The sequence below is a fragment of the Oncorhynchus mykiss genome, chromosome 1 (assembly GCF_013265735.2).
Source record: "Oncorhynchus mykiss isolate Arlee chromosome 1, USDA_OmykA_1.1, whole genome shotgun sequence".
NCBI lineage: Eukaryota > Metazoa > Chordata > Actinopteri > Salmoniformes > Salmonidae > Oncorhynchus > Oncorhynchus mykiss.
This window is the reverse complement of record NC_048565.1, coordinates 35,278,922-35,297,301: the sequence shown is the minus strand read 5'-3', so window position 1 is coordinate 35,297,301 and position 18,380 is coordinate 35,278,922. Positions and strand designations below refer to the sequence as shown.

General features: G+C 41.9%; 2 protein-coding genes across 2 annotated transcripts; both read left to right on the top strand.

Annotated features, from left to right (window-relative positions):
• Window positions 1–9,849: 9,849 nt before the first annotated feature.
• odf3b (outer dense fiber of sperm tails 3B) lies at window positions 9,850–10,761 on the top strand (the record flags this gene model as incomplete). Its single annotated transcript, XM_036989454.1, is given in 5 exon segments — window positions 9,850–9,910; window positions 10,109–10,230; window positions 10,380–10,491; window positions 10,494–10,519; window positions 10,672–10,761. Coding segments are annotated over 5 exon segments (411 nt in total), but the record flags the coding sequence as incomplete, so codon positions are not given.
• Window positions 10,762–11,484: 723 nt separating this feature from the next.
• LOC110521966 (rab-like protein 2A) lies at window positions 11,485–16,017 on the top strand. The gene is made up of 8 exons (XM_021599989.2): window positions 11,485–12,324; window positions 12,444–12,473; window positions 12,737–12,816; window positions 13,014–13,093; window positions 13,186–13,297; window positions 13,383–13,480; window positions 13,602–13,685; window positions 14,622–16,017. Exons 1-8 carry the CDS (start codon window positions 12,218–12,220, stop codon window positions 14,703–14,705), a joined length of 675 nt encoding a protein of 224 aa, XP_021455664.1. The 5' UTR covers window positions 11,485–12,217; the 3' UTR covers window positions 14,706–16,017.
• The last annotated feature ends 2,363 nt before the right edge of the window (window positions 16,018–18,380 follow it).

Genomic DNA, 18,380 nt, shown 5'->3' with positions numbered 1-18,380 from the left:
TTCTATTGATTATTTACGTTTAAAATACCTAAAGTTGGATTAGGAAAGTTGTTTGAAATGTTTGGATCAAGTTTACAGGTAATTATATTAGATACTTTGTAGTCATGTTGCCCGAGTTGGAACCAGTGTTTTTCTGGATAAAACGTGCCAAATAAATTGACATTTTGGAGATATAATGGCAGAATTTATCGAACAAAAGGACCATTTGTGATGTTTAATGGACAATTTGGAGTGCCAACAGAAGAAGATCTTCAAAGGTAAGGCATGAATTATATCGTTTTTTCTGACTTACGTGTTACGCCTGGCGGGTTGAAATGTGATTTTCATGTATTTGTTTGATGGGGTGCTGTCCTCAGATAATAGCATGGTTTGCTTTCGCCGTAATCTGACGCTGTGGCTTTAAACCGATGTATAACACTTTTATGATTCATGAATTATTATTAGGAGTATTTCTGTTTTTGAATTTGGCGCGCTGCTATTTCACTGGGTGTTGTCAAATCAATCCCGTTAACGGGATTGGCGCGCAAAGGGATCACTAAGAAGTTAATGCTCCACGTTGGTTCTATCACTTTAATTTAAGAACCTCAATTTAGCACACACCGACACTGGCAGAATGTACATTTACATTGACATACAATATATGCATCTTATATTTCTAGTAATAACTATTCTCATCACTTGTGGTAATGACAGATTGGTATCTCAATACATTCTTAGTCTAATTACTATACATTTCACAGTGTGTAGAACTCCACACTCAACCTGATACCCCAAATAACCATTTTGGATAAGCCTAAATCAATTACGGGCACGGTTGACCACACCCCTCCATCCCGGCACTCATCCTTCTTGCGTTTCTTCATGTTCTTCTTCAGATAGTGTTTCAGTTCGTCCTCCCAATGGCAAATGTTCAATGTGGATGGCCCTTAATAATGTTCAATGTGGATGGCCCTTAATAATGTTCAATGTGGATGGCCCTTAATAATGTCTCTCACCTGAGCCGCCTCTGCCCTTTACAGTGCATTATGTCTTGTCCATTTTTCTACCATTATACCAACAAGTTTGGATGGGATCTCTCTCCATGCTCACTCCACGTGGACTCATGTTTCACACCTGAGAGAACAGACATGAGAGAAAAAGCATAGCTTCGACTGATAGCTTCGACTGGATGCTGTGTACAGGTTGCTGGCTCAGACTCAGGTCTCACGGTAGAAGTGGTGAAGGACCATAGTGAACGCCATTGTTGGCCGTTGCTTCAGCCAGTTAGGGGGGGTTGAGGTTCACACTGTTCTTGGTTAAATGATCCCTTCCGTGCATCTGGACACCATCTGTGGTCACCTTCGCCATAACCTTGAGAGAAGACAACAGTTTAGATTAGGTTATTTCTGATTCAGGAAATCCAGACAAATGATTTACTGTATGACAAATTATTACTACTACCAATATTCTTAATACAGATTTCTAAGACAAATGTCTAAGAGATTAACAACACACAGTTGAAAGCATTTTGTTCCCCCAAATTGGTTTATACTCCCCTATCATCTTGGCGATCTCACTGCAGAGTTACAGGGTCAGGTAGAGGGCTAATCCTTAGGGAGAAATCCAGAACATCCAACAGACCAAATCTGGTGAGATTTGTTATTGAAGAAAGACAAAAACAAAGTAAAAAATACACATATATAACTTGAGGTGTGGAAAACATCAATCCATTTGGAGTAACTGTCAACCATTACAAACATATACTTATTCCTTTTATAGGCAGACATGAACAAAATCAATTTGCATATTCACCAAAGGCACCAGTGCCCCAGGGGACTGGTAATTCACCCTTTGGACACATGACTCAAATTGTGATTCATGCATCCAAAAAAACAACAACACTGCCTGTTAATTGAATAAAAAAGAAACTAATTATAATAACAAATCGAATTAAAATTACAACTCTTGATAACTCAAAAAGGAAGTAATTGTGTCTCATAAGGTAATGGTAAAATAGACTAGAGACAGGTTCCCTCATTCAGGGGCACTGCTCTCCCTCTGTCCTTCTCGTGGTCCAAATTTCAATCAGCTTATTATCCATATTTTAATCTTGTTATTCAAATTTCAATCAGCTTAATATCCACATTTCAATTATCTTATTATCCAAACAGCGTAATATCCAAATTTCGATCTTATTATCCATATTCCAATCTTAATTGTAAGAATTTCAAGACATTTATTAATCAAATTTCAATCAGCCATATTTCAATCAGCTAAATATGTCATATCTCACAATCGAACAACTTTCACATCCACATTCACTTAATACTTTTCCCAAACACACTCAGCAATCTCCCTTATTACCCATGTGCATTTTCAACGATTCTCTTGTCATTACTTGCTATGCACCATATGTACTGTATCTCCTGTGCACATTTAATAACACCACGTATTCAAAAAAACCTTGTGTTATTTGTAGTGGCTGCAGACCATGTAGACATGTCTTCTAAATGCCTACAGACAGCTGTCAGCAGGGCTTTCCATAGTACCGTTACACCCTCGCTCTAGTCTTTTCATAAGACTAGTGAATAGCCTTCTCTCTATAAGACTAGGGGTACCTTTTTATGCGTTACTCACCTTGATTTAATTTTTATCCAATCCACAGGTGCTTCAACAAAGTACAGAGTAAAGGGTCTGAATAGTGATGTAAATGTGATATTTAATTTTTGTCATTTTATACATTTGCAAAAAGACAGAGAAACCGTTTTTTGCTTTGTCATTATGGGTTATTGTGTGAAAATTGCAAAAGTCAAGAGGTCTGAATGCACTGTACATTTACATTTTGTCTCTTATCCAGTGCGAGTTATAGGAGCAATTAGGGTTAAGTGCCTTCCTAAAGGGCACATCGACAGAGTTTCATCTAGTTGGCTTGTGGCTACGAAGCAGTGACCTTTCAGTTACTGGCCCAACGCTCTTAACCGCAAGGCTACCTGCTGCCCCATACATACAGTACCAGTCAAAAGTTTGGACACACTTACTCATTCAAGGGTTCTTTATTTTCCTATTTTCTACATTGTAGAATAGTAGTGAAGACATCAAAACTATGAAATAACACGTGGAATAATGTAGTAACCAAACATATTAGGACCGCCACAGGAATAGAAGACCGAGAGTTACCACTCTTGCAGAGGATAAGTTCAGAGGATCTCAGAGGATTAGAGTTACCAGCCTCAGAAATTGCTGCCCAAATAAATGATTCACAGAGGTAGGTAGGTGAATGGATGATCTCTGCATGTGTGGTTCCCATCGTGAAGCATGGAGGAGGAGGTATGATGGTGTGGGGGTGCTTTGCTGGTGACACTGTCTGTGATTTATTTACAATTCATGGCAGACTTAACCAGCATGGTTACGACAGCATTCTGCAGTGATACGCCATCCCATCTGGTTTGCGCTTAGTGGGACTATGATTTGTTTTTCAACAGGACAATGACCCAACACACCTCCAAAGTGTGTGAGGGCTATTTGACCAAGAAGGAGTGTGATGGAGTGCTGCATCAGATGGTCTTTACAATCACCCGACCTCAACCCAATTGAGATGGTTTCGGATGAGTTGGACCGCAGAGTGTAGGAAAAGCAGCCAATAAGTGCTCAGCATGTGTGGGAACTCCTTCAAGACTGTTGGAAAAGCATTCCAGGTGAAGCTTGTTGAGAGAATGCCAAGAGTGTATAAAGCTGTCATCAGGGCAAAGGGTGGCTACTTTGAAGAATCTAAAATATGAAATCGATTTAGATTTGTTGAACACTTTTTTTGGTTCCATATGTGTTATTTCATAGTTTTGATGTATTCACTATTATTCTACAATGTAGAAAATTGTAAATGTATAGAAGAAACATTGAATGAGTAGGTGTGTCCAAACGTTTGACTGGGACTGTGTACACATATAGTCAAATACAGCAGTTTGTAATCATCGCAGCAAAATGTGTGACCTGTTACAATAAGAATAGGGCAACCAGTGGCGCTGAAACACAAGTAAATGAAACCTATATTTGAATAATATCTGATGATTTATCTTCCCCTGCCAGTTGTACTTCTACTATTCACACATTGTAACAACACTGTACATGCAGTAGTTAATATTAATATAACATGTCAAAAGTCTTTCTCTTTTTAAACTAATGTTAACTGTTCATTTGTTATTCTTTATTTCACTTGCTTTGGCAATGCAGACATTGTTTCCCATGCCAATAAAGTCACTTTGAATTGAAAACCTAAAATGGTTTCTGGCTGTCACCATTTGAGAACACTTTGAAGAACCCCTTTTGGTTCCAGGTTGACCCTTTTGGTTCTAGGTGGAATCCTTTTGGGTTCCATGGAGAACCCATCCCACAGATGGTTCTACATGGAACCCAAAAGGGTTCTTTTTACCTGTAACCAAAAAGGGTTATGCTATGGGGAGAGCTGGGGAACCTTGTATCTGTAGACGCAGAGAAACAGACACTAGCCACTTAAATCTTTAAATTCTTCATTCACTTTCCCTCCCCATAACGAGACAGTCCCCATAGGGCTGTAATGAATAATCATTAGCTAAAGGTCCACAAATTATTGATGTAAAATAAGCAATGATATTTTGGGGGGGTTTCGCAATGTATTGCCATTAACAAGTAACTTGCAATCCAATAAATGTCAGTGTAGCTTTCAGTTAATTAAATGGCAGAATATTAGACTGTAATGCAGGGTGGCGTTTATATCTCAATTTCAACAGAACACAATTTATAGCCTGGACTTTATTTGAAGGGAACCACAAATAATGGCAGTTAAGACATCAGGGGGATGGACAGGAGATCACATTAATGAAATTAGATAGGGCAGAGCGGTGATATACACAGCACTCACACTGGGCAGACTCGGGTGCATGGATGGTGGATGGATGGACACAAATACACACACATCTAGAGAAAGGCAAACTCAACGACCGCATGCTGCCGTGGCATGCTCAGCTGCTCATGGGATGGAACTTGGCTCATATTGTATATGGGTTGGCTTGTATTGGTATTGTGTGTGTGTGTGTGCTGCAGGATGCCATGGCTGGGCCTAAATTGGTGACCAGGGAGCATCCCTCTCTCTCCTCCTCTCTCCCCTCAACCTCTACTCCTCCCTCTTCTTCTGTATCCTTTGGTTGGCTGTAGATTGTGAGGACCTGTCACCTCATCAGGGAAACTTTCCCTATCTTGAGAACTTCTACACACACACACACACACACACACACACACAAACACACACACACACACACACACACACACACACACACACACACACACACACACACACACACACACACACACACACACACACACCCCTAATCCCCCTGGTAAGAGGGAGGTGTCACTTGAGGAGGCAGCTGCAGTCGTCTGGGTGACGGCTCTCCTCAAATCAGAAACGCTCGTACCTGTCAACAGCAACCAGGCCCCCAGGCTACCACTGCCACACACACACACACACACACACACACCAAACTCACCAGGGGATTGGTAGAGACGAGGAATGAGTGAGGGATGTTTCAGTTGTAGTCTGAACAGTGAGGCTGATTTCTGTCCCGACAGTGAGACCCAATTATGAGCAGTGACAGTTTGGCTGTAGTTGGTAATGTAGGTTAAGAGAGAGAGTGTGTGTGTGTGTTTGGACATGTTTAACTAATCTTGTGGGTACCAGAGCTAGGTTTAGGTTTAGGGTTAGGGGTTAGGGAAAATACAATTTTGAAGGGGACTGAATTGTGTCCTCCCACAAGGTTAGCTAGCTGTACAAGACTGTGTGTGTGTGTGGTGTGTGTGTGTGTGTGTGTGTGTGTGTGTGTGTGTGTGTGTGTGTGTGTGTGTGTGTGTGTGTGTGTGTGTGTGTGTGTGTGTGTGTGTGTGTGTGTGTGTGTGTGTGCGAAACAAGGGGACATAGAGGTGCTGAACTTTTTACTATGGCAGCTCTAACAGTACTTGAGAACACCGTAGGAATCACCAGCACTGTAATTGACTAGAATCCCAGATAAGTGTGTAGGCTCACACTGTCAAGTCCACTGTCAAAAGAGGGGGATACTAAAAACAATAATATTACAGTGTTTCTCTCTGTTTCCAAGCACACTTGTTTAATGTATGATTACATTCAAAGTGGCCTGTCTTTCTGTCTGTCTGTGTTTACTCTAGAAGCAGGAGGCCCACCGTATGTTGCAATCAGACAAATTGCCAAAACCTCTGTCATGTGACAGTGGCTTTGTGTCTGCGTATGAAAGACGAGTGAAGTGTTGTCAATACTGGCCCGTTCTCTCCAATCTCCTCAAACATACACAACCAATATCATGGCAACACCTCGGAATATCTCTCATCTTGTCTCAATTATAAATACACTACACAAGAACATTTTTGGAGACTAACAACAACTTGTGTAAAAACAAAACAACAATACGTTTTTTGGATAGCTCGTTCTTGCATGTTATAGTAATACACTATGTAGGAAACTAAAACAGAAATTGTAGATCCTGGCAAAGATTTATTTTACAACCTGATTGACATTGTTGTGTGACATTTGAGTTATTTAGCAGATGCTCTTACCCAGAGCAACTCACAGTAGTGAGTGCATACATTTTAATTCGTACTTGTCAAAAATGGGAATTGAACCTACAACCCTGACATTGCAAGTGCCATGCTTCACCAATGGAGCCACACGGAACCACTGTGGTCATAAAATCAAACAGATTCAGATTTGATGTCAAATTTTAGTTTTGATTCATATTTTGGTTATAGTGAAACATCACTCCTTAATAGAAGCACAGTACAGCAAGCAACACACGATTCTAAAGTGTTCCTCAGTCTCACACACTGTCTGCCTGAAATGAGCCTCCCTTTCATATAGGACGACACTGCCCTCCAGTGACTGGGAAGAGAAACAGTCTATGAAAAACAGTGATCACCAACCCTGGTCCTGGAGAGCTGCAGGGTGTGCTGGCTTTTATTCCAGCCCGGAACTAAAACAGCAGAACAATCTAAGTGGTTTCTTATGTAGACCTTGATTTGTTGAATTAGGGTTATGATTAAACACACTCACAGAGCCTCTCCCCCCCTCACACACACCCTCAGATTGAGGACTCCATTCATGTCTGCAGTATGAGAGATTTAACTAGTTGTTAGTATTGACAACGTCCCGTTGCTGTGACGACAGCCTCTCCATGCACTCCAATCTGAGCTGGACATTTTCTATTGATCCCTGGCAGGACCTCCATCGGCAGCTCTAAGATTTTTACGAACCTGTCACTCCCTGCCATCGATCAACATGTCCTTCATCTGATCCTTAATTATATGCAAAGATAAAAGATTTTCTCATTATTGTGTTTAATCTAATGAAAGCAGCGCGCTACGGCAGGGGCCAGTTCAGAGGTTCTGGGACTATTGGCCCCGGAGGGCAGTGCTACGGGGTGAAGTCTTTAATTAGACAGAGTAATGGGATTCAGACAGAGAGACTCAGATGTCTTTAGAGCGAGAGGTTGGACAGGCATGGAAGGCTGTTTAATAGAACGCCCGGTCACAGCCTCTAACCTTTATTGACTGCGTCTCACAGCTTATCACGGTTTAGCATCAGACTCGAGCATCAATAACCCAAAACTATGTAGGGACCAGAGAGATTGGAATCTGTGCTCAGCTGTTCAGAGAGATGAGCACCAAACCACAAGTGATGTAGATATTCATGCTATGAAGGGGTCTGGAGTCAGTGTCTGTATAGCCAATCATATTTCACTACTAGGGGGGGTTCAACTATTTAATGCACCACTATTAAAGAGCTGGCTTTTTGGGGGCCACTTTGAGTAGTTTCTCTCTCTCTTTCTCTTTTTACATATGTCTTTCTAGCTATATATCTCCCTCTCTCTCTTTCCCACTTTTCTTTAGTGCTCTCTAGAGTAACATTGACACCTTTATCCAGGAACTGTGTAAATTGATAACCAAGCATAAGGCATAAAATCACTTAAAAGTGAGTGGCTGGAGAGAACATTTCTAAAGGCCATAACTGCGTTTTGGACAGACTCAATAATCTGAATGCTGATACATTTATTTGATGATATTTAACCTCCTGATCCTTAATTTTCCACAAAGGTTTTGTTTCAGTTTTTCATTAGTCATCATTTAAAAGCCTTCAGCCTGCTACTCAGACCCTAAACCACATGGAAATGAGGCACATTAATGTGAGTTTGATAGAGAGGCGACAGTAAACAGGTTTATTATTGTCTCAATCAAGCCTAGACATATTTATGTACTTGTCACATTATAAAGGTTTGGATGTGAAATGTTTTACTGATGCCAACGCCACTGTTAGATGAGAGTTGACTTTGATGTATTCTGAACACTCAAGGCACAGGCACACTTTCAGTCAAGTGCAGATGAGATGTTAAAATGAACACACCATGCAAGCTGTTTCTCTAGAGAACATTGTCATTGAATATTGATCCGAAATCACATCTATCCTCAAAATACAATGTAAACATTGAGTTTACCCCTAGTAGTACAGAGGATGCCTATGTAGCCTATTTTTGAGTGAATTGGGGGCCAATTGACAGAGAGCTGAGCAATACCACCATCTGGTAATTTAAGGAATTGTTCTGACTCTTCCATCAAAAATGATTTGGAAACAAACGAGTTTGCATAATATTGATGGGTGACTCAGGATGGAACATAAGTAGGTCTGATGTCTGCTGGTTTATCCAGCTGTCAAAACACAGACAGATCCAGACAGACAGACAGACAGACAGACAGACAGACAGACAGACACACACACACTGAGAAACTGAAGCATTTTTTTCAAGTTCTGACTGCATTCCATTAAAAAAAACATGAATAAATGTGTCAATTTTTGTAAATTATTGTGATTTAAATGATTAATTACATGTGATTTAAATTTGACCTGCCTGTCATCTTCATCTCTTCCTTCAGGTCTGAACTACCATGACCCCAGAATGCTGAAAGGGCCGGCGTTCAGTTTTGGGATGCGCCACCAACAGCTCAGCTCAGACCGCTCCCCAGGGCTGGCGTTCAGTTTTGGGATGCGTCACCAACAGCTCAGCTCAGACCGCTCCCCAGGGCTGGCGTTCAGTTTTGGGATGCGCCACCAACAGCTCAGCTCAGACCGCTCCCCCGGGCCGGCGTTCAGTTTTGGGATGCGTCACCAACAGCTCAGCTCAGACCGTTCCCCAGGGCCGGCGTTCAGTTTTGGGATGCGCCACCAACAGCTCAGCTCAGACCGCTCCCCCGGGCCGGCGTTCAGTTTTGGGATGCGTCACCAACAGCTCAGCTCAGACCGCTCCCCAGGGCCGGCGTTCAGTTTTGGGATGCGTCACCAACAGCTCAGCTCAGACCGCTCCCCAGGGCCGGCGTTCAGTTTTGGGATGCGTCACCAACAGCTCAGCTCAGACCGCTCCCCAGGGCCGGCGTTCAGTTTTGGGATGCGTCACCAACAGCTCAGCTCAGACCGCTCCCCAGGGCCGGCGTTCAGTTTTGGGATGCGTCACCAACAGCTCAGCTCAGACCGCTCCCCAGGGCCGGCGTTCAGTTTTGGGATGCGTCACCAACAGCTCAGCTCAGACCGCTCCCCAGGGCTGGCGTTCAGTTTTGGGATGCGTCACCAACAGCTCAGCTCAGACCGCTCCCCAGGGCCGGCGTTCAGTTTTGGGATGCGTCACCAACAGCTCCGCTCAGCTCAGAATTACAAACAGCTCCGCTCCGCTCAGAATTACACACACATACAGACTCAAGACATATAATATGAAACTGTGTTCTTACTGTCTGTTCGGTGTTTCAGGTCGCTACTCCACTGAGAGGTCGGGGCAGTCTGCATATTAATATGCCCCTGCCTCCTCCCTGTCTGCTTGGAGCAAAGGCTTCCACAACGACCAGACCCCAGGTAACATCAGGTAACATCATCTTCAATAATGATAACAGTCCAACACTGTGCCCTTTAGAGACATGGAGTAGAATGCTGGCTGCAGAATTTTAGAATGTGATCGAAGAAGACTGTTCGATGAAGACTGAGAGAATGTGTTAGAACTGTGGAATAGAATGTTGGTGTACTTACGGAATGTGATTGTGTCCTTTCGCTCAGGCCCTGCTGCTTACATGCAGCCCTCTGTGCTGGGGCCTGCCACCGTCAACAAAACCTCCACCCCTAACTTCTCCCGCCGAGGATGCAGCAAGATGGTCAGTTTCCACGAGGACCTGCAGAAGGTAGATCTGACATGTCGAATACAGACTCTTCCAAATGGAAATCTCACCTGTCCTCTTTATTGAAGATGAACAGATTGATTTAATAGGCCTATCGATAGGCTTATCGTTCATTGTATCTTCCCTCATACTTCTTCCCTGTATTTTTACCTGTCTCTGGCCCAGGGACATTCAGAGTGGTGGACCCCTGCACCTACAAACAAAAGCCCCCCCACTACAGCATGACAGGATGCAACAGCATGCCTGGAGACACCACCATGAAACCAGGCCCGGAGCTCACCACCCTGAACAGGCAAGTCACCTCATCATACCCATATCACTCTTATATTACTGTTATGCAATGATTAACATCTTAAAATAAAAAATATGAAAATCTCTTCTGCAAATTGTTTTTCTACCCACTGTTACATCGGTCGTGACCTAGCTGCCCGTCTTCCATTGTAGGTGACCTTCACCAGGATCAAACCTCCAAGCTTCACTTTCAAAATTCATCATTCCGAGTTCATCGCTCCACTCATCGTGGACGTGGTGTAATAGGAACTCTCCTCCCTTCCTTCTTCCATTTCCTCCACCCCTTATCCCAGTAATAAATAAAGCAGCATCAAACTGCTCTGCACTGAAGAAAGCAGATACTTGTGCCTTAGTGTTATGTATTGCGTATGCTGCATTGAGTAAAATGATGCTGACAAGCTAACCTGACAATCACATATTGGGGGGGTGTACATTACTGTATTTATACTTCAGTTATCACTTTTCAACAGGATACGTTTCTGTTTTAAGGTGCACATATTTTACCACATGAGATACAAAGTTTGATATCAGGCCAAAGGTTTGTGACCACTTTCATTATTACAATTAATATAAACTATCAAGTAGTATATTTTTTTTCCAGTACCAAATATGTGGTTTGATATCACATTGATCTGACATGATTTTCACAACAAAATTACTTATGTTCACTCACTTTGATGTCATCTAAAATAGCCAACCTGTCAAAATGTGGTAATCAATCAATAAAGACATTTTCAACAATGACAATGAATGCACCTTTTTCACTCATTGAAAAAGTAACCATGGGTGTAATCGTTAGTCCAAACAGTTTGAAAACGAGTTTCTATTGGGCAAATTCACGTAGGTCCCCAACGAATGGTCCCTTCCATTTTTGCTTCTTTGCAACATAATCTAGCCAATCAGAAACGAGAATTCGACAACCCTGCGGTATAATGAGGTATTATAGGAACGTTGGCGACCAAGTTATATTTTCAGCCAATAATAGGAAGCATCATCTTTAAAAAAGTGGGCCTTCACGCGTCAGCGTTGCATAGAAACAGACTTTCTCTATGGAAGCCGTTGCTACAAGAACATGAATATATATTTTCAGGCAATAATAGGAACAGCCACGTTAAAAAAGGGGGCCTTCAAGCGTCTGCGTTGCATAGAAACAAACATTTTCTATAGAAGCTGTTGTTACAAGAACATGCTAGCTAACTAGCTACAATGTTTTGACGTTTTTCCATCGATAGCTACGTTAATGTTTTGATGCTTATTTTGCTAGACCATTGACAGCTAAATAGGGTTGTTAGATATAGCCAAACATCAAATGTCCCTGACTGGATGTAACGTTAAGCATTAGCTACATTTTATCTACAGTTAACTAGTTAGATAAGTCAAGTAGCCACTGGCTAGATAACCAACGAGTTGAAAACATAACGTTACCCGTTTCGCTAGTTTAGCTAATAAGTTAGTTTAGACATATGACTTCGAATGGGGTTGAGTCATATTTTAAGTGAATAACTTAACAGTTACATGCCAATGTGTGTCGCGATAACGTTAAGCGGTTTAATTTAGCTAGCTCAGGAGCTAGCGTTAGTGTAATCACAGACTAAGTGTATTCGGTCATCTTGTTCCTAGCTAAAGTTAGCTAGCTATCTAGTTGGAAGTTAACTAAGCCGCTGTGCGACGCAGCTGATTTCCCCATCCCGAAGGAAGGATGGCAAGCGACGCCAATGGCATTCCTGAACTGGACCAAGATAAATATGATGCAGATGAACAAGTGAAGATCATCTGCCTTGGGGACAGTGCAGTGGGGAAATCCAAGTACGGAGATAGGGAGCATGCCAGCTACCTCTTGTCACTGCAAATTCAAATCAAAGATGATAGTGCATACTTTTTGGGACCCAGGAGATGTTAAACACCTGCCTCTTGTTGTTTTTCAGGTTGATGGAGAGGTTCCTGATTGACGGATAGTATCCTTTCTCATCTATTCCTTCTGTAATTGGTTTTTGAGTGTCACATGAAGACATTCATTGGTGTTTTGGGTTGATGTAGTTAAGTGTTGCCTAGTGTTAGTAGCAGTAAATGGAGAGAAACCCAATGCCTTCATGCAGTGACGATTTGGCTTGTAACTGGTCGCTCATTTGCCTTTTGACCAGCAATGTTACCATATGCTGTAGCTACTGTACAGATAGTTTACAATGTTGTTTATTCTATTCCTTAACTTGTTCTCCAGTCGTCCCCAGCAGCTGTCAACCTATGCTCTGACACTCTACAAATACAATACCACCATTGACAGAAAGGCTGTATTAGTAGGTATGTTTATGAATGGTTTCCTTATCAAAATGTCTGGTTTAGACTGATGAGTTGTTAAGGCTATAAAATAGTCAGCTGGTTTTAAGTAAACCAATCTGTTATTGCTTTAAACCATAATCCTGTTGTTCTGTTATCTGGTTGCCATGCTATCTGTTTGGTTGCCTTCAGCTGTGTTTGTGATTATGTCTGCCCCAAAGACTTCTGGGATACTGCTGGACAGGAGCGGTTCCAGAGCATGCATCCCTCGTACTACCACAAAGCTCACGCCTGTATCATGGTAAGACTTCATGCTAGATTCTAAGATGATACTACTACAAGGCTTGCACTAATGTCATAGCCTGTATCATTGACTGTACCTGGGTTTGTTAGGTGTTTGACGTGCAGAGGAAGATCACCTATAAGAACCTGACCAATTGGTACACAGAGCTGAGAGAGTACAGGCCTGAGATCCCCTGCGTTGTGGTGGCTAACAAGATAGATGGTGAGTCCAGCCAGACAGGCTTATTCTTTAATATTTTATTTCCTTCCCACTTTATTTTTTACTCGGTTGTCTCTATTGTTTGCAGCTGATATGAAGGTGACCCAGAGGAACTTTAACTTTGCCAAGAAGCAGGGACTTCCTTTGTACTTTGTATCAGCTGCTGATGGGACCAATGTGGTCAAGGTGAGGATGGACAACACTGACCTCCTTAATTACACATCATATACTCTGTCTGTATACTGTATTCCCATGCTTAACAAAAAAAAAGGGAACAAAAGTTCTGTGTTCTGAAAATGTATCCTAGATGTTTAAAGAAACAATCAAGATGGCGATGTCGTACAAGCAGAACTCTAGTGACTTCATGGATGAAGTGATGCGGGAGCTAGAGGTACATGTTTCCCTCTGGATATAAGCACTCTGATAATATATCCCCTCTTATTTATTTTGCTGTTTCACTCTCCAGAGTTACCTGCAGCTATTTGACTGACAGTTGCTCTGTCATTAGAATTAATCTATTCGGTGCACATTGAACAGAAAATGATAATACATTTGGTCTTAGTGTTTAGGCTCTGATCTTCAGGGTGCTCACCACCCAAGGAAGTGCTCAGGTATTGAATCGGATCATAGCCAAGCTAGGGGTAGGGACCAAAAACAGGCAGAGGCTGGGGTGGTGATGGGGGAAAAAGTCTGCAGATAATGTGTAATACACAGCTACTGGAGGTCCATTTTAGAGTCTAAGGGTTCTATTCAATCCGTAGCACTGAAGATCTGCTTTCTAGCGCAATTTATAATTAAAAGCAATGTTCCCACAGTCCGGAGACTGCATTCATGGTAAATGCTGCATATGTCGGCTCAATGGGAAATGACCTTTTACATTTTTAGCGAACAATCTAACGCTTCAGTGATACAGATTGAATAGAGCCCTAAAAGACTCCACTCAAGCTACTCCTTTCCTGAAATGCATCATGTAACCTTTATTTAACTAGACAAGTCAGTTAAGAACAAATTCTTGTTTACAATGATGGCCTACTGGGGAACAGTGGGTTAACTGCCTTGTTCAGGGGCAGAACGACATATTTTTACTTTGTCAGCTTGGGGATTTGATTCAGCAACCTTTCAGTTACTTGCCCAATGCTCTAACCACTAGGCTACGTGCCGCCCCATCATCCTCTATCTGCGGAAGACCATTTCCCATCGACAACCAGCTCCCTAAATAAAAAATATATATAAAACAAACTGTTTGTGATTCTGTATGAAAAGCTCAATATAAAATACATGTATTATAATTATTATGATGTATTTTTTGTTCATCCCCGGCCTGCAGAACTTTGAGCTGGAGCAGAACAAGGATTTGTCGTTACAGACGGCTCAGAAGGGACTGAAACCAGAGAGCTCGGAGTCTGTCTGACTGGATGTTGATACATTATCCTCACGTTATCTTTACATTATACTGACGTTGTGAACACAAGCTCTGATTTGGACTACAGTGCAGCTATGGACACTGGATATGTTATCCAGATAGTGTTGACGTTTTACTAGTCTACCATGGGAGAGCCTTGCTCCTGAATACCTGACGTTGTGGATATGTTATATTCATGTTATTCTCACTTTGTGGAAATGTTATCCTTACATTCTCCTCATGTGTGTATTTTATGCCATGAGAGAGCCATGCTTCTGTGGGACTGATGCTATGGAAATGTGAACCTTTGACCCATATAATAATAGTGACCTGTGAGAACTGGGGAAATCTATTGATGTGAGAACAAACATACTGTAGGAAACATGTTGTCAGGCAGGTGAAATGTCTGCATAAGTGTGTGAAGCAGGCTTGTTATTTGAGGTGAACTAGAATGTGAAGCTTTGTAAAATGTGGGGCACACACAATACTTATCATTCCTATTTGGGCTATTTTTGGAGAGCAAAGTGAAACTGTGAATGTGAACTCTCTTTGCCACTTGTGATTTTGTCATCAGCTTTTGCTCTCTGAGGCTTTTACATGAGGATTTGTTCAATGTAAGGTGATAGTGGGGTACATGTATGTAAAGGCTGCTGTTGTTGCTCTTAAGTGCTACAATGTAAAGCCAGAGCTTTTATGCCATGTCTTTTAATGTATTTTAAACAATGAATGTACCTTGTAACCATGTGACGGCACTAGCGACTGTTAGATATTTCAGTGTGGTTTCAAACCTCAGTACTTGCTACCTGACATGGCTAGGCTGCATCAATGTCACCAGTAATTAATTCCAGTGCAGTTATCGATCAATGTACAAGTTAGATATACGTGTGTGTGTGTGTATATATATATATATATATATATATATGATAGTCAACTGGAAGTGTTGCAGAAGTACTGAAGATAGCTCAGAACTACAATGACTGACCACTTCTGAGAGGTTCACAATCTAGGTGTAGTAGAACTCCAAGGCCTGTATTCTATGTCACTGAAGTGTTAGAATGCCTTCATGTTTAAATCACTCGGAACTCCTGCAATATGGATTGAATAGAGCCCTTAATGTTCTCTGTGGAAAATCCACATTTTTTAAAATCTGTATGATATCCTATGAACTGCGATTTAAAAAAAGGATCATTTCAAGACATACTATGTCTATTTGATGTGCTTCCCTCAGGGTATTAACCCTGGTTATTAGTGGAATTTCAACCTCCAATAAATAAACATTTTATAATCACAGCTCAAATGTACACAATCAATTATTTGGAAATTCTTTACTGACTACTGTGAACTATAGAGCCACACGGCAGCAATTCTCCAGCAGAGGGCCTCAGTTTTCCTTGGGAAAGACTCCGGTCACAACTGACATGGCAGTTGGCACTTCTAAAGTTCTGGCCAAAGTAGATCTCAACAATGAGGAGCTGATAAACAGGATTCATGTTTTTAATTATAAATTTATTACATAATATAACAAACATATATCTCTGTGGTGGAGCTATCACAGCTGTGGACCTGCCTCAGCCTCACTACCCTGCCGCCCTTCCCTATCTGTTTCCTTATGGATGATAAGAAAACCAGGGTGAAAAGGGTTCAACTGATCTTGTAAATCGTGGGACTGACCATAAAGGGTGTTTTTGTTTCCATTATTGTTATTTTCCAGAAATCTACTCAATGGCCAGTGGCCACTGTATTCTGTCTTATTTTCCAGTCTGTCTGCCCGCTTCTGCCCTGACCTCTCAGTACGGTGTGTTTGGGAGTAGACATGGTTGGTAGCCTATATCTCCCTCTCTGCAGACTAATGAGTATTTTAATTTCAACAGCAAAAACATTTATACTTGAGTATGCCCTTCCTGTATCTGAGATTACACAGAACTGTATCTTAAAATCCTGGCCTCACCAATAGTCACAGTAACACTGTCTAGCAAAAATCTGTACATCTATAGCACCAAAGTGAACGCTACTATTTTATTCTAGTTAGCTAGCAATCTGACCTTTCACATTTTCACCTCCTACCACATTTGACACATATGCTGTCAGGATTAATCCAACAATGCTAAACTACTGAATAATATGAATCTACTGAGGTTGTCATTAATCCAGTGTTCATCATTAGTTTCAGCCAGGCTACAGTTCTGTGTGGAGTTCAGTGTCTTTGAGGAAGATAAAGAGCCGGGATGCCTGGGGGATCAAGAGGAGGGGAGGTTTAGATGGGCCAGGCAAGGCCCAGACATAGCATGTGATAGATCCACCATGTTAAACTTCACAGTGCAAACAAGGAGAAAATCAACAATGAAAGAAAACCCCTTTGAATGATGATAAGATCACTAGATCCAGTGGTGGGTCTACCAGATACCCTCTCACTGTGTAGATTGTGCTTTGTTGATTAGAAAAGAAGATGAAGTCGACCGTACAGAGAAACTCATTGGTGTGAATGAAGTGTCTGCCTCACCTTTCTGTGTCCCGCAGCATGGGTTTGCATCTGTATAGGCTACCTGTGGTAAACCTACTAAGGGGTCCAACTAGGTTCTCTGTTACTGACGTGTTTTCTAACCAGGAAAGCAACTGGAGTCCAAACTGAACTGTGTGTGTGTGAGCGCATGTGCATGCCGGCGTGTGCGTGTGTACAGCATGTGTGTATATATGAGCTGTGTGTTTAAACCCATGTCAGCATCTCTCAGCATCAGTTAGACAAGCTATACAACCTTCATCACATTTAAACCAAGCAATACTTTGATACCTTGTCTCAAAATAGATATAGAAATGGTAATAATGCAAAGCTCATAAAATCTGGTCATTTTTCAGGATATATATATATATATTCCTTTACAAAACATAAAAAAACGACTGGAGTTCCACTCCAAAAAGGTTGTGCACACACAGTGGAGAAGCTAAATGAATGTCTGTAGTTCTCAAGATTCCCAGGAGATGGCACCATATTACTGAGTAACAGCTCAACAACTTCCAAACTAAGGTAGTCCTATTAAGAAAAATACACCACTGAACGTTTTTTGTTATTTTTTGGCACGTTTTTCCTTCTTTGTTTCTTTTTTTTGTCGGTCCTCTTCAAAATCACCTCATCATAGCATACCCTAAAAAACTCAAAGTCTGAAAAGGGAGCAAAGGGTGTGTAACAGGATGAAACGCGGAGCAGAGAGTGTGTAACAGGATGAAACGCAGAGCAGAGAGTGTGTCTCAGGATGAAACGCAGAGCAGAGAGTGTGTAACAGGATGAAACGCAGAGCAGAGAGTGTGTCTCAGGATGAAACGCAGAGCAGAGAGTGTGTAACAGGATGAAACACGGAGCAGAGAGTGTGTAACAGGTTGAAACACGGAGCAGAGAGTGTGTAACAGGATGAAACGCAGAGCAGAGAGTGTGTCTCAGGATGAAACGCAGAGCAGAGAGTGTGTAACAGGATGAAACACGGAGACGAGAGTGTGTCTCAGGATGAAACACGGAGCAGAGAGTGTGTCTCAGGATGAAACACGGAGCAGAGAGTGTCTTAGGATGAAACACGGAGCAGAGAGTGTGTCTCAGGTTGAAACGCGGAGCACAGAGTGTGTCTCAGGATGAAACGCGGAGCAGAGAGTGTGTCTCAGGATGAAACACGGAGCAGAGAGTGTGTCTCAGGATGA